Raw genomic sequence first — 15000 nt, forward strand, 5'->3', positions numbered from 1 at the left:
ACATCATAATTTGTTCGTCGTCTGACAAGCCATCGTCATACGACTCCAATGTGTGTGTACTTTTGTGGCCCGTAATATGTTTGATTTTATCTCGTGCAACTCCGGCTTTCCTAAGTGTTTTAACACAAGTTTTCCGCACACTATGGTTTGTCTTGTGTTCTATGCCACATTCCTTAGCAGCCATTGACATAAGTTTTCCTAAGTAATTTTCCCCCATTGGTTTAGGATAAAACCAAATGTCAGCACCAGGAGGTATTCGGGATTCAGGAATGCATGTCAAGTAGAATGGACTGTTGGGCGAATTTACCTGCATCGGACGTCGCTTTATGAATGTTTTGTAGAGTTCAACTGGATCTCGATCTGTTTCAGTTGCATATAGTCTTGGTTTGACTTTCCTCATGTTTTCTTTACCAGTACCATCCCTTGTTTTCGTCAAACGTTCATTAAATTCAAGGTACTCTCTACTAGTGACTGGGTCACTTCTAAGTTCAACATCACCAAAGCAAAGTTGTCTATGTTCGTGTCGACCTCGTAGTCCAAAGCATTTGGTAAAAAAGAACCATAGTGAAAACTGAAGAACTCGAGGTGATTTTTCTCCCAGCTCCCCCTTCTCCCACATCATGTTTTCTTCCTTTCCTGTCACAGCTCGTGAAGCATTTGGCTTTTGTCCTTTTCCCTCTTTCTTTAGAGAGACTTTCTTAGCGTTCAAAGTGCGGTTAGACAACGAAAAAATCCGATCCCTCGCACTATAATCCCGGTCATGGAGATATCTATCTAAACTACACTTAAAGAGACACTACAGCTCATTTTGCGCAAAAATCATGAAATGACAATTTGCTCAGGGTTTTCTCAATTTTTGTTGCATTGTTGAATGTATGAAGTTTGCGAAAATAACACTTATCTAAAGTTAAAAACTCTCGTTTTAACGTAAAAATTAATACTTTTTGATGGCCTATACAAAAAATATCGAGTCTCCTCCTTCGGTCTTCAGACGCATGCGCATAGACAGTAAACAGTGCAGCATGTCGTCAAGTGAGAGAAAGTGTAGTGCAGTGGATATCGATAGATCCAGAATTTTGAAAGATTCTATGAGAAAAGAGGTAAAAATAAAATGAGACAAAACTCATACGTGAAATAAAATTTACCTTGGGATCAGTATGACCGTTGGAAAACAAAGAGCTAGGAGAAACGATTGTAACTCAGTGGCGGATCTAGGATTTCCGAAGGGGGATGTGAAAGTCAAATATTAGTCAAAGTAATCGGCCATTCTGGGTGCAAAATTTGGAGTTTCACTCACAATTTGTGGTTAAAAAGGGGAGGGGGATCCTGGCCCCCTAAATCTGCTATTGGGACTAGCCGCGAAGAACTACAGTAACTTTAAAAGTGTTATTTTTATCTGAACACGACAAGTGTTAACCAGTTGTAAAAACATCGGTCAATAAGAACATAGGTGGGTTTCTGTTGAATTATGATTTATATAATTACTTATTATAATGAGCAGGAAATAATCTAGATTATACTTGAAAGATGAGTGTGGTTCCCTTGAAGGGGATTCCTACACAACACCTTTGCTGTCATTCAAAACCACGTGATGTAAATAAGCATTCAAAAGTCCGAGTCAGCATGAAGAAACCTTTGAATTCCGGACGATCTTCAAAGCGCAGTTGAGAGTAAATTCATGCATCCAATTGTTCAAAATTGTCAGTATCGATATGAGTTTTATCATTTTATCAATACGTGTTTTTAAAAACACTTTATTAAAATGTGGAAAATGAGCTGTAGTGTCTCTTTAATGGACTGTAAGGATCCTGGTTCGTATTCATCACCGTCCTTCTTTCGTGCATCGATGTAAAATTTGATAATAAAACGTCCAATTCTTTTGGTGGAATGTTTTCAATCAATCTGAATTCCCCTTGTCCGAATAGGTACTCCGTGAAAATTTTAATATCCCTTTTGGTCGATTTTACGGTGTTTTCTTTTTTCTGGTCATCTATAAACATGTGGATTCTGTCCACAGATGCAGACGACTCAGCTAACGGCAAATCACTATGAAATAAGTCGGCAAGATCTTCAGGCATGATGTCAAATACCGCCTCTGTCAAATTCGGTCCGCCGTCTGCCATTTTGGCTTGGGTTTGTTTACGTCGTTACGGTAACGTCAATATTGAACGCTCATACTCGGAATGTTTCGGGCGCATACGAATTACGCAATGCAAAGTTAGCGTTCAATAAATTCTCAGGATATTGAACGCTAACATTCTCTAGGTTTTACGCAGATTTTATAATAGACTACATGTATTTATTAGCTATATAATAAATACCAATATTGGTTCAGCTGTTTCAGAGAATTGGTCGCGGTAACTCAGTGGTAGAGCTCTCGCTTCGTAACCGAGTGGTCGTGAGTTCAAGCTCTGCTCGTGCCATGGCCGTTTCAAACCTAAGATGAAAACATACTAGGTAGTGATTGTTCCTTCGGCAAACGCTAGGGATTTGGAAATGAGAATCGCTGGTATTTCTGATATGACCTTTAAACGGATGGTTTACAACTGGTGATGTCTCAATATGAGTGAAACATTCTCGACGGAACGTAAAACAAACAACAAGCGTTTCAGAGAAGCTGAAAATGTTCAAATCTTTACTACCAACGAACGACGCACGCCAACACAGAGCGATATGTTACCCGAGTGACTTAAAATGGAATATGTTCCATGTACTTTTTTGGATTGAAGTGATCTGTCCTTGATATGTCAACAATATGATTTTCTTTTTAGTTTGATATCGAGAAGTATGTTTTACTTTAATGGACAGTATCTGGGTTCTCTTTTCCACCAATAAAAACTTGGCGCCACCTTATAACTGAGAAATTGTTGAGTGTGGCGGAAAACATCAATCAATCGATCAATCTTTAATGGACAATAACATCTAAAGCCATCACTAGTACTTTTAGTTCAATTATGTTCTAGTCTATAAAACGATTACATACTTTTTCTGGCTTTTTATTAGGATATTTCGGGATTATTCTATTTGCAATAGTAAGTTAGTACAGCATCAAGAAAAAGTATGGGTAAATACAAAACTTTAAAGGATAATTATACTCAACGAGTATTTCTGATTAGTGTTTGGGGGTCTTTAATTGCAGACTTTTATTCACATTAATCCTATTAAAGCCTCCCCTTTCCCCCTTGCATTGCTGTACTCTTAATTACATGTTTATATTCTTTATGGGATTTGTGAGATTTGATCACCGTAGTTATCTTTTCATTCATTAATCTACTACTACAATGTATTCTTTTACTTCACACAGCTTTAGTGCTTTGTGTTATAAAAATACTTAATCGAGAAAATACGACAACGATCAATACTCAATTGAATGAAATTTTAAATTGTGTAATATGAATATTAGTGGTTCAGGGAAATTAAATTCCATTAGATGCATGACTGTTACATGTATATTTCATTCAAACGACTGTTTACCACATTCGCTATTGATTTATATAAAGTTTTGTTAACAGTTTAATTAGCAGCTTCTGAAAAACAGGTATATTCTACTGAGCATAGCTGGTGTTGTTTTGTTTTGAACATATTTTATTGATGAAATGAAAAGGATTGGGAACAAGTTTGACAACTTACAAGTCCCTCTCGACAGCTCCTGTGCTTCGCTGGTGTTAAAAATGCGAGAAACAATACAGAACGCAAGTGCTCTTATATACAGCTGTACATGTACCTTACTGAATTACGAGAATAACATCGCTGAGACTAATAGTTTTATCGTGTTGCTCTTAATTACACATCGTATCCATTAACCTTCTCTTAATTGACATTTCAGGCTCTGTCTCGAAATATCGAATTGATGGTGAAAGACAAGCCGATAGCACCTGGACCTTTTCTGACGGACGAGAAATAGCCATTTTTTACTGGTACCCCGGGGAACCGAGAAGAAATTTCAAATCGATCGCTTTGCGAACATCATATGAAGGAAAGTGGGACGATGTATTAGAATCCAATGCACACGGATTCATTTGTGAATGGACCCCTTCTATCTTATAACAACTTCTTAAAAGAGGGATTTCTGAAAATGAATCGAACCTGAGGATGATTATGAAAATATGAACAAATGCGAATCTAGTGAATTCCGATTCCGCACGAAAATATTAATTGGTTATCGATTATAGTTATAGAGATATAGTTTTACCCACACATTATCTACGACGTTCAGCTGCTAAATATTGGATATTTTCATTACCATTAACTTAAGTGGGAAGATACATATTATTGTGCGAGATAGATATCTAAATTGTGTACAACGAATATACTGTACATGTACATGAATTAAGAAGTTTCTGACTTACGTATGGAAAAAGTTTTATGAGTGTATTATTGAAATTCTTTACGATTTATATTTCAAACAATTAGCAAAACGTGAAAAAGTGGGAAATTGCTGTTTTAAAACACATGTGCATGCATGATTTGTGTGTGTGTGTTTCAAAGTTTATTTCCATATGAATATATACACTATTATACATGTATGTAAATATATGATGACAAAACATTAGAATATATTATTGATGTCAAACATAAATATATGGCAAACATATCTAGATTTTTGATTTAATACCACATAAATATCTTGGCCTATATATATATATATATATATATATATATATATATATATATATAATGATTTTGACTTTGACTGCGGATAACTCCGTTTACCTGATCAGGATATAGGGCTCACGGCGGGTGTGACTGGTCAACAGGGGGTGCTTACTCCTCCTAGGCACCTGATCCCACCTCTGGTGTGTACAGGGGTCCGTGTTTGCCCAACTATTTATTTGTATTGCTTATAGTAGTTATGATATTGATCACTGTTCGTTATCTTCACCTTGCATATATATATATATATATATATGTGTGTGTGTGTGTGTGTGTGTGTGTCGTTTTCAGAGAGAGAGAGAGAGAGAGAGAGAGAGAGAGAAAATTAAAGATCATCAATAATAAAGAACCATTTCTTCCAGTTGGTATTGAAATCTATTGATTATATCTTGTTTAACGTCTCTCTCTCTCTCTCGAGGGAGAGAGAGAGAGAGGATTTTTCACTCATATGGAGATGTCGCTAAGACCGGTAAAGGGCTTCAAATTTTGGCCTTTGCTCGGCGTTTACGGCCATTGAGCAGAAAGGGTTCTTTAGCGTGCTACACCTACTGTGACACGGACATCCGTTTTCAAGGTTATCTCAGAGGACCGTGCCATTCACACCCCCTGATGAGCGTTTGGCGATGGAACTGCCACCACCTGTTTTAAAGACTTAGGTTTGTCGCGGCCGGAATTTGAACCCCCAGCCTTCCGCATACGAGGCGAATGCTCTATCTCTAGGATTTTATTAGTGTCATATGCAATTTGCTTTAAGATTTTATTCCATTAATCAGACTTTTCATGGATAGGCTACTTTTCAAAAATGAAACTACGAAGATAACGAACAGTGATCAATCTCATAACTCTTATAGTCCCATGGGGATCCGGGTTAGAATAGGTCCTCAGTACCCCCTTGCTTGTCGTAAGAGGCGACTAAATGGAGACGTCACCACTGCCGGTGAAGGGCTGCAACATTTAGGCCTATGCTCGGCACTTATGGCCTTTGAGCAGGAGGGATTTCTTATCGTGCCACACCTGCTGTGACACGGGACCTCGGTTTTTGCTGTCTCATCCGAAGAATCGCCCCATTTAATCGCCTCTTACGACAAGCAAGGGGTACTGAGAACCTATTCTAACCCGGATCCCCACGGGACAGCTCGATAGGGAATTAAAGAGTTTATCAGTGGAGGGGGGGGGACACCAGTGGAAGATGGGACAACAATATGATCGCTCGACTACAGTCTGAACTTACGTTTTGACAAGAAACCAGAGCGACTCGGTTGTCAGATACTGGTTTTTTATTATTTGTTCCCGAATACAGAATAATAAATTATATAAATAAAATCCACCACCAAAATCCACATTGTTGTTGTAAAAAAAAAGGTGTATCATATGTGTACATTAAAAAAAAGGGACGCCCCTCGCCATCTTGGATTTGTGAGAGGGGGGGATGTCGATTCAGGGCTTATTTTTAACAATTTCTACTCTCTGCCTACCGGTTTCTGGCGAGATCTAATGACTTATAGTCTGCTTATGTCTACATGCCGTATTAAAGATCCAGTAACCCGAAACGTCCTCGATACCTGCCCCAACTTATCGAAAGCAACGGAAGTTTGCATGGAGTGACGCGACGCCTATCGAATTCCTCAGACTCCCATTGAAATCGATAATATTCTAAAAGCAGGAACAGACATATATTTTTGAAATATCACAAAGAAACGATTATTTACTGATCAGGAATCTTTTTAATTGTAAATGAAATTGCATATTATCTTGTCTATCCTAGATCCAAGAGCAGATTTGATTTTCCATACCCAGAACAACCTTGAATCTTTAGTTTTCACCCTGGAGACTGCTATTAAGTTCAGTTTTGAGGAAACAAATTGATGTTTTTTGACAACAGGAAGTACTGTAGGAATACGAAGAGATAGTAATCTGTACACAGTATTTGATTCTCATAGCAGAGACAATAATAGAGGATTTGTCTCAAATGGTAAAGCCGTCAGCCCGTCGTGCTCCAGTTCTCTGCCTTTTCGGGGCATACAATCTATGTAAGAGAGATTGTGGATAGTTTTAAGTCGGTATGATCAACAATTGGAAGGTTTAGAAGTCGAGCCTTCCAGTGACAACCCTTATCATTCCCATTTCAGAATCTGCAAATCGAGGGCGTAGCTGATATGTTACCTGAACATGGGCTAGTTGTATTCAGCGTCCTCGCGTCAATCTTGGTCAACGTTTTCCAGTAAAAATTGCTGGGGTATTTTATAAACACCCAAATGATCTTTTTTTTTTTTTTTTTTTTTGGCTTTTTTACTTTATCGCTTGTTTTTATGGAAATTGCTTACGCAAATATCGAGTTCAATATAAAAGTTCGAAGTTTTTTCTTTCAAAGTCAAACTATTCAAATGTATTTCGCTCTAAACTGGTTATATTGATATGAGAAATCACAATTTTAGGCGCGAGTATACAACACATAGTGGTTTCCACTTTTATGCTGAACAAATTATTCCCTCCCCAGTGTATCTTATATCAATCAGCCGTCAGACTTTTATTTATTATAATGTACATAATTCATACTCAATTTTGTTAATATAATTGATCCCGATATATTTACCTTAACTCTCAACACTCGCATGGGCTCACTTGAAGCCAGAGCCTACCCCCCACCCCTCCATACAAGACATAGTATCGTGGGGATCCGGGTTAGAATAGGTCCTCAGTACCTCCTTGCTTGTCGTAAGAGGCGACTAAATGGGGCGGTCCGAAGGATGAGACTGCAAAATCCGAGGCCCCGTTTCACAGCAGGTGTGGCACGATAAAGATCCCTCCCTGCTCAAAGGTCGTAAGCGCTGAGCACAGGCCTAAATTTTGAAGCCCTTCACCGGCATTGGTGACGTCTCTAAATGAGTGAAAAATTATCAAGAAAGGTGAAGATAACGAACAGTGATCAATCTCATAAATCCCGTAAGTCGCAATACAAAATAGATGGGGAAACACGGATACTAGGACACACCAGAGGTGGGATCAGGTGCCTAGGAGGAGTAAGCATCCCCTGTCGAGCAAAGGCCTAAATTTGAAGCCCTTCACCGGTCTTGGTCACGTCTCCATATGAGTGAAAAATTCTCTCGAGAGACATTAAAGATACAATCAATCAATCGATTTAAAATGCGTTTCGAACCAGTTGGGAGATATAAAAGATACAATCAATCAATCGATTTAAAATGCGTTTCGAACCAGTTGGGAGATATAAAAGATACAATCAATCAATCGGTTTAAAATGCATTTCGAACCAGTTGGGAGATATAAAAGATACAATCAATCAATCGATTTAAAATGCGTTTCGAACCAGTTGGGAGATATAAAAGATACAATCAATCAATCGATTTAAAATGCGTTTCGAACCAGTTGGGAGATATAAAAGATACAATCAATCAATCGATTTAAAATGCGTTTCGAACCAGTTGGGAGATATAAAAGATACAATCAATCAATCGATTTAAAATGCGTTTCGAACCAGTTGGGAGATATAAAAGATACAATCAATCAATCGATTTAAAATGCGTTTCGAACCAGTTGGGAGATATAAAAGATACAATCAATCAATCGATTTAAAATGCGTTTCGAACCAGTTGGGAGATATAAAAGATACAATCAATCAATCGATTTAAAATGCGTTTCGAACCAGTTGGGAGATATAAACACCATAGGTGATCATGGAATATTGCTACATAGATATGGGAAGTTGACAATGAAGAAGCTGAAATCATCCTGCTTGTCATAAAGTTGAGTTGTTAGTTTACCGTTAATATCTACTTTCGTTTTATTATCCCTGGCACGTGACTGTCTTGACCAATCAGATTACGTGTTGCATAGAATTCTCATACTGAGGTATATTGACATTGGACACATCAATGTTGAATCAAAGAGCATTTAGAATTTGTTTCTCCATACCATGCAGTACATGAAGGAGAGGGTGTTTTTGAAGTGCAATTTGGAGCACTTTCAATTTGGGGAGCTGGGTACTGGGTAGACATTTGTTTTTAACAAAAGGAAATTTGATTTGTGAAATACTATAAGATTAAACATTCTTTTTTGAAGAATTTATCGATGTGTAAACTCCGGACATTTTACTCACAAACTGAATAAAAGTGCGAAGCACTTTTATGTTAAGTTTGTGAGTAAAATGTCCGGAGTTTACACATTGATAAATTCTTCAAAAAGAATGTTTGATTCTTATAATTCCAATTCATTCACTTTATTAACAATTGCAAAATTTAATTAAGTTTTCCCGCACTATGTTATTTGTTTTCAGGCTTGTATGAATACATCGCGTTTTCAGATTTATTGATGTATAAACTCTTGTTCAGCTTTATTTTTGTCCAATCAAAACAATTGTAATAAATAACATTGGAATTATACTGACCTAAGGCAAATCATAGCAATATTTATTTAATGTACTCAGACCCAGTGCTCAATCTGACTCATTTGTTTTGGAAACATTTTTTTCATTTTCTAATTTTTTAAAACAACTTCGCTTCTCATTGGGTTGGAGTACATCAAACAAAAACATTTTGTGTTGGAGCCTAATATTTAAGCATACATTAAGTTAATTTAACAGTACTTCAATATAACATTGAAGTTTTTGCAATTTAGGAAAATTAATGAAAGGCGGTGTACCATCAGGATTTCTATGATCAGACACATTCTGGACGATAGGATTATCGAACTCCGAATTCCTTGATTCTAGGTAAGGGGCTGTAAATGAAAAGAGACAATACATGGGTAACAGTGGTAAACATTTTGGTCCTACTTGTCATTGGTAATGATACAAACTTTGTTCAATATACTGACGATTACCATCATCAGTATTTCTTTGCCTTAAGTGGTCTTCAAGATAAATATCTATGATAAACAAAGACACAAATAGGTAACTCATGATCCAGGGATATACATTAACTTTTTAACTCGCTTGCCTTTGGGCAAGTAAACTCATACTACTTATCCGAATGAAAAGCATTGTTGTCCGACATATCTTTACTCTAATATACTTTTCAACCAGTAATTGTAATTATCTACTTTTACGGGATCAACAATATATGACTTACCATGAGAATATTTGGGCAGTGCCACATCCTGGAAGGTTTGATTGGCAGCTTCGGTTGATGAAGGGTTGGTGTCTGTGTAGTAAAAGATGGTTACTATTATCCACAATTTGATAGAGTGTGTAGTTGTAGGAGGACTCGAGACTTGTGACTTACCATCAGGATATCTGGGCAGTGCCACATCCTGGAAGGTTTGTTTGGCAGTTTTGCTTGATGCAGGGTTGGTGTCTGTAATGTGTAATAAAAGACGGTTACTATAATAATAATAATACCATATTTTATAGCACCCTTTTCATACACTATGTACGCTCAAAGGTGCTTTACAATGCATATATACCTTACAACAGAATGTTATACACACAATACATAGAAAATAAATAAAACATTAAAAAGCAATAATAGAAAAGGCGTTATCACATGTAAACAGTCCGTAGCTGTACCTATCCTGGTTGTACATATAAAACATGTAAACACAAGATACCATAACTATGCTAGATCAGAATAAACATCAGTTTCAGGGCGTATTAAAATAATAATGATGAAATACACACGCCCACACAGCATATAATGTCTCAGGTATAATACATTAAAACATAGATTTAAAAAAAATAATAAAACATCACAAAATGGTACTCGAAAATCAAGATACACAGTCAAAACAGATAAGAAATCTTAATGCACTGAAACAGTAAACACGAATGACAGGGGATGCTTACTCCTCCTAGGCACCTGATCCCACCTCTGGTGTGTCCAGGGGTCCGTGTTTGCCCAACTATCTATTTTGTATTGCTTGTAGGAGTTATGAGATTGATCACTGTACGTTATCTTCACCTTGCACTGAAATGATAGAAACTAGTCCTGGAAAACTTGATGGAAAAAATGTGTTTTCAGTGACTTCTTGAACGCACACAGTATTCTACAGTCTCTTACATGTTCTGGAAGGGTATTCCACAGTTTTGGAGCTATTGTTCTGAAACACCGATCTCCGTATGTTACGGTTCGACGTTTTGGAATAACTAAAGTGACTGATTGTTTTATAGACCTAAGATTTCGGGTAGGCTTAAATACCTCTAGTAATTGTTTGATATAAGTTGGGCACTCATCATGTAAGGCTTTGTAAGTACAAGTAAGTATCTTATTGTGTCCTATACTGCACAGGTAACCAGTGTAGTTCTCTTAGTATTGGAGTGATATGGTTGTACATGTAACGAGAGGTCCTGGATATGAGACGTGCGACAGTGATCTGAATATCCAAAAATTGATATAGTGTGTAGTTGTACGGGGACTCGAAACTTGTGACTTACCATCAGGATTTATTCAATGCTGTAATAGTATTTTTAGCTCACCTGAGCTTTTCTGATCAAAATTTGCCCGTTGTCTGTCGGCGTCGTAAACTTTTCACATTTTCATCTTCTTCTCAAGAACCACTGGGCCAATTATAACTAAACTTGGCCAAAATCATTCTTTGGTAAAGGGCTTTCAAGTTTGTTCAAATAAAGGGCTTTCCCCCTTTAAAGGGAAGATAATCACAAAAATAGGGTGGGGTTATTTAAAAATCTTCTTCTCAAGAACCACTCGGCCAGAGGAGCTGAAATTTTCCTGACATAGTGCAGATTCAAGTTTGTTCAAATCATGACCCCGGGGATAGGTTGAGGCCACAATAGGGGGTCAAAGTTTTACAAGAGAATAGATGGAGAAAATCTTTAAAAATCATCTTCTCAAGAACCAATCTGCCAGAAGAGCTGAGATTTACATGAAAGCTTCCTGACACAGTGCAGATTCAAGATTGTAAAAATCATGGCCTCCAGGGGTAGGTTGGTGTCACAATACGGACTAAGGTTTTACATGCAAATATATATATGGAAAGTCTTCAAATATGGGCCAAGGTAACTCAGGTGAGCGATGTGGCCCATGGGCCTCTTGTTTAAGATATGGGCACCTTGTTGGGTTATTTGAATTAACATATCATTGAAAGAGCATACATTTTGTCTTAAATACATCTAAGGTACTTGCCAATTGAACTTTGAGGTTCATCATACATGTAAGTAGGCATGGCTTCCATTTCTTGTATGTCACTTTGTTCAGGATAAACATCAGCTAGTCCTAAGATAAAAAAATTTGATAAAGCCTAAAAAAAATTAATTACTTGGTTCTCAGGCCCGCCCGCATCCCTTTTAACAATGTGCATTACCCATTTTTATCATTAAATGAATAAAATAAAATTTCTCTCATGCGCTAGTAGGGTGCTAAAACAAATCCGGAAACTCCGACCGCATTTTAGATACTCCCGTTAGTAAAATGTTTGACAAACGTCTGGATGATACAGACACGTGCAATCAAATCGCGACTTACATACAGTTTGGTTTCAGTAATGGTGGCACCCTTTAGCCCGTGTTGTCACCTTTGCCACGACATTTTGTCTAAAAAACAAAGACGGACGATTTTAGGAGAATGTTTTGGGGTTTACGATCAACTTCTAGAGATATTCGATAATGCACCTCGCCCAAATGACGATAAAGGACGGTATGTGCTGAAATAAACTTAACAAACTCGGCAAAGTTGAGTACCAATCAAAACGAAAGCAGAAACGCTGAAATCTGAATGGGATGTTTTGATACGTGATTTACGCCTTAAACACAAAGATGACTTAGGTTTACAGGAATTATGCACACATAAATAAAAACAATTTTGTTGTTTTCATCTGTCAACTTACACGTGCAGCAGAAATTATAATGTGTTATCTGATTCACTGGGTACTACGTATACTAGTTTGCTCAGATTGCGTCAAAACCCTGTGTTAAGTGCTGGTATATTCCCTCCAATATGCTTTAACAGCAAATGACACAGTTGAGCAAATTCAAGGGGATTATCCCACTTACAAGCTGTAGGGTAATCACCAGTTGCCACACAGAAGAATGTAGAAAATGCAAGAGAAAAAAGAAGACAAGGAAATAATGTTCTTAATTTCTTTGTTCAGTGATTATTGAGCACTGGATTAAAAAATGGGAGTGTTGAAATAAAATTAAACAAATAATCCCTTGTCTGTTTTTCATGAGGTAAAAAGAAGAACCCCCCCCCCCCTCTCTCTCATTTCGTTTTGACAAAACTGGCCTGAGAACCAAGTAATTTTTTTTTGCCTAAATGCAAGTTTCAGGCATGAAGGTAATATCAAAATTGATAACGTTAACATCATAGCTGAAAATTTGTAGTTGAATTTTTAGGTCATGTGAATTTATCAATCTTGTGGTTTTGGTTCTTGGACGAGTCCAAATTAGTCGTATTATGTTAATATTAAATATATTTTGTAAAATACTTCCTCAGGATAGGCACATCCAGGGACAAGAGAACTCATCTTGTTTAAACTGTTGTTGAATATTGGAATTTAGCTTAGATTTGCAAAACGAGAATTTTTTTTCTAGATTTCAAAGACCTTTTAGCTAGTGATGCTTTAAACTAATACTCAGGTGAATGATAAAGCATATGGATCTCTTGCTTTTATTTAAAGGGAAGGTAAATTATCGATTATTTATGTAAAAACATGATACCTTCGTGTTTTGGAGAATTGTACTTCCCATTGTTGTAGGTTTTCAACCAGTGAAGAGGAAGGGGCAGTTTTCCACAGGCATACTGATCGATGCATTTCATCCACTGCTGCTTGATCCACATCCTCTCCTGATTCAATGTTGAGCGGAAGTGATGTAAATGTGGTCCCTGTGGTCTGTTGCAGTCATCATCAGGACCATCAAAGAATCTCATACCCTCATCATGAAAAACTTATACGGTACCAAATTTTATGCACCAGATGCGCATTTCGACAAATAATGTCTCTTCAGTGATGCTAAACCGAAATCATCTGTAGTCCACCAGATAGTGTGTCCAGGAAGAATGAAATCTGAGGTGCGTTCTAGATGACTTTGAACCAGCAATGGAAATTTGTGTATCATAGTTGTTGTGATTATCGTTTGCTTCTGTGGAGAAAGTAAATTGGCCTGTTTATAGTAGAATTATGTTATAGTTTCTGAAGGGTCATTGTTTGAGGTTTGACATTGGAATCTGAGCATTACATTGTCTACAATGTATGATGGTTGTCTGTTTGTTGTGTTCTCTGAAATACGTCTCAAAGTCCCGAAGTAACGCTCCTCCTGTTCTTGCACAATAGATTTTAGGTTGAGGATTCGAGCAGTTTCAGGGACATGGATGGTTATGCTGTGGAAACGATTTCCATAACATTTTCTTGGCGTAATCTTTTGTGGTGTTCCTTTAATCATTTTGCAGAGAAAGCCAAACAGGAAGCATTGGTTATACAGTCGCAGTAGTTGTTTCTGAGAACGCGTGCTGTAACCTGGGTAGCATATGGTGACTATATCAACAAGGGAATTACAAGTTTAGGGACGTTTTCATCCAGTTTTCCTTCTTCAAATTTCAGCAACGTGAATTTGGCAAGTTTTACTGCATATAGTCTTGCATCTGACCCCTTTACTTGATTCTTGTTGCCAATTGTTGTGTTGCTGAATGAAATGAAATCTTGTTTGTTGAGTTCTCCAACATGGTTAGGTAATTCTTGAATAAGGTTTTGAATAACATTGGTCAAATCATGCAGTGGCTCACATGCTAAAACGTCATACCTTTCAATGTGGAGTACTTTTGTTGTTTTTAAAGGATCTTGACAACAGAGGGCTGGTGGTCTAATTATGCCATGCATTATTTCAGTCAACTTTTCCTGTATAGAGTTTTTCTTCTCATCCTCTGGCCAAATTCTCCTGCTCTTTAGCTCCTCGATAATGTCACTTTTCTTCAATCCTTGAAATTGGTTTACTGTCCCCGATGTAATCTTTTGCCAGGCTTGACCAGCTACAACATGTGTTCTTTCTTCTAGTGTCAATGGGTCTGTTGTGTAGCAGGAAATGAAGTTGTTGTGTTCAGTGCTACGTACACCACAGAGACAACTGCATTTTACTCTCCTCTGTTTACCACTTTCGAATTGTCTGGCCGGTTATCACCAGTGAATACTTGCAGGATAGATTTGATATTTATGATCTTGGACAAATCTTTCAGATCTTGTAGTCTTGATTCTGTGTAAGTCAGTTGTTCCTTATCACTGCTCCCTGTAAAAAAAACCAATGTAGCAGTTCAATTCCAGTTTACTCCATAACAAGGCCTTAAAGTACAACTTTCTATGCAATAAAGCTTAAGTTTCAATAAAGTGCGGTTAGGATTTTGGCAAACTTTGTATGTGTTGTCCTTAAAATCATCTATCTCACAAGTT

General features: G+C 37.3%; 1 protein-coding gene across 2 annotated transcripts in view; it reads left to right on the forward strand.

Moving 5' to 3' along the window:
- Nucleotides 1–13775, forward strand: part of LOC125681521 (uncharacterized) — a 35216-nt gene extending 21441 nt beyond the window's left edge. Inside the window, exon 4 of one of the 2 annotated variants that reach the window (XM_048921668.2) lies at nt 13318–13775. In XM_048921668.2, the coding sequence (XP_048777625.2) occupies nt 13318–13421 (104 nt within the window). In that variant the 3' untranslated portion in view covers nt 13422–13775. Of the gene's footprint in view, nt 1–3826; nt 4877–13317 lie in introns of those variants that run through there. The other variant, XM_048921667.2, reaches the window with a different exon arrangement.
- Nucleotides 13776–15000: the final 1225 nt, after the last annotated feature.

Source organism: Ostrea edulis, chromosome 2 (assembly GCF_947568905.1).
Source record: "Ostrea edulis chromosome 2, xbOstEdul1.1, whole genome shotgun sequence".
Taxonomy (NCBI): Eukaryota; Metazoa; Mollusca; class Bivalvia; order Ostreida; family Ostreidae; genus Ostrea; species Ostrea edulis.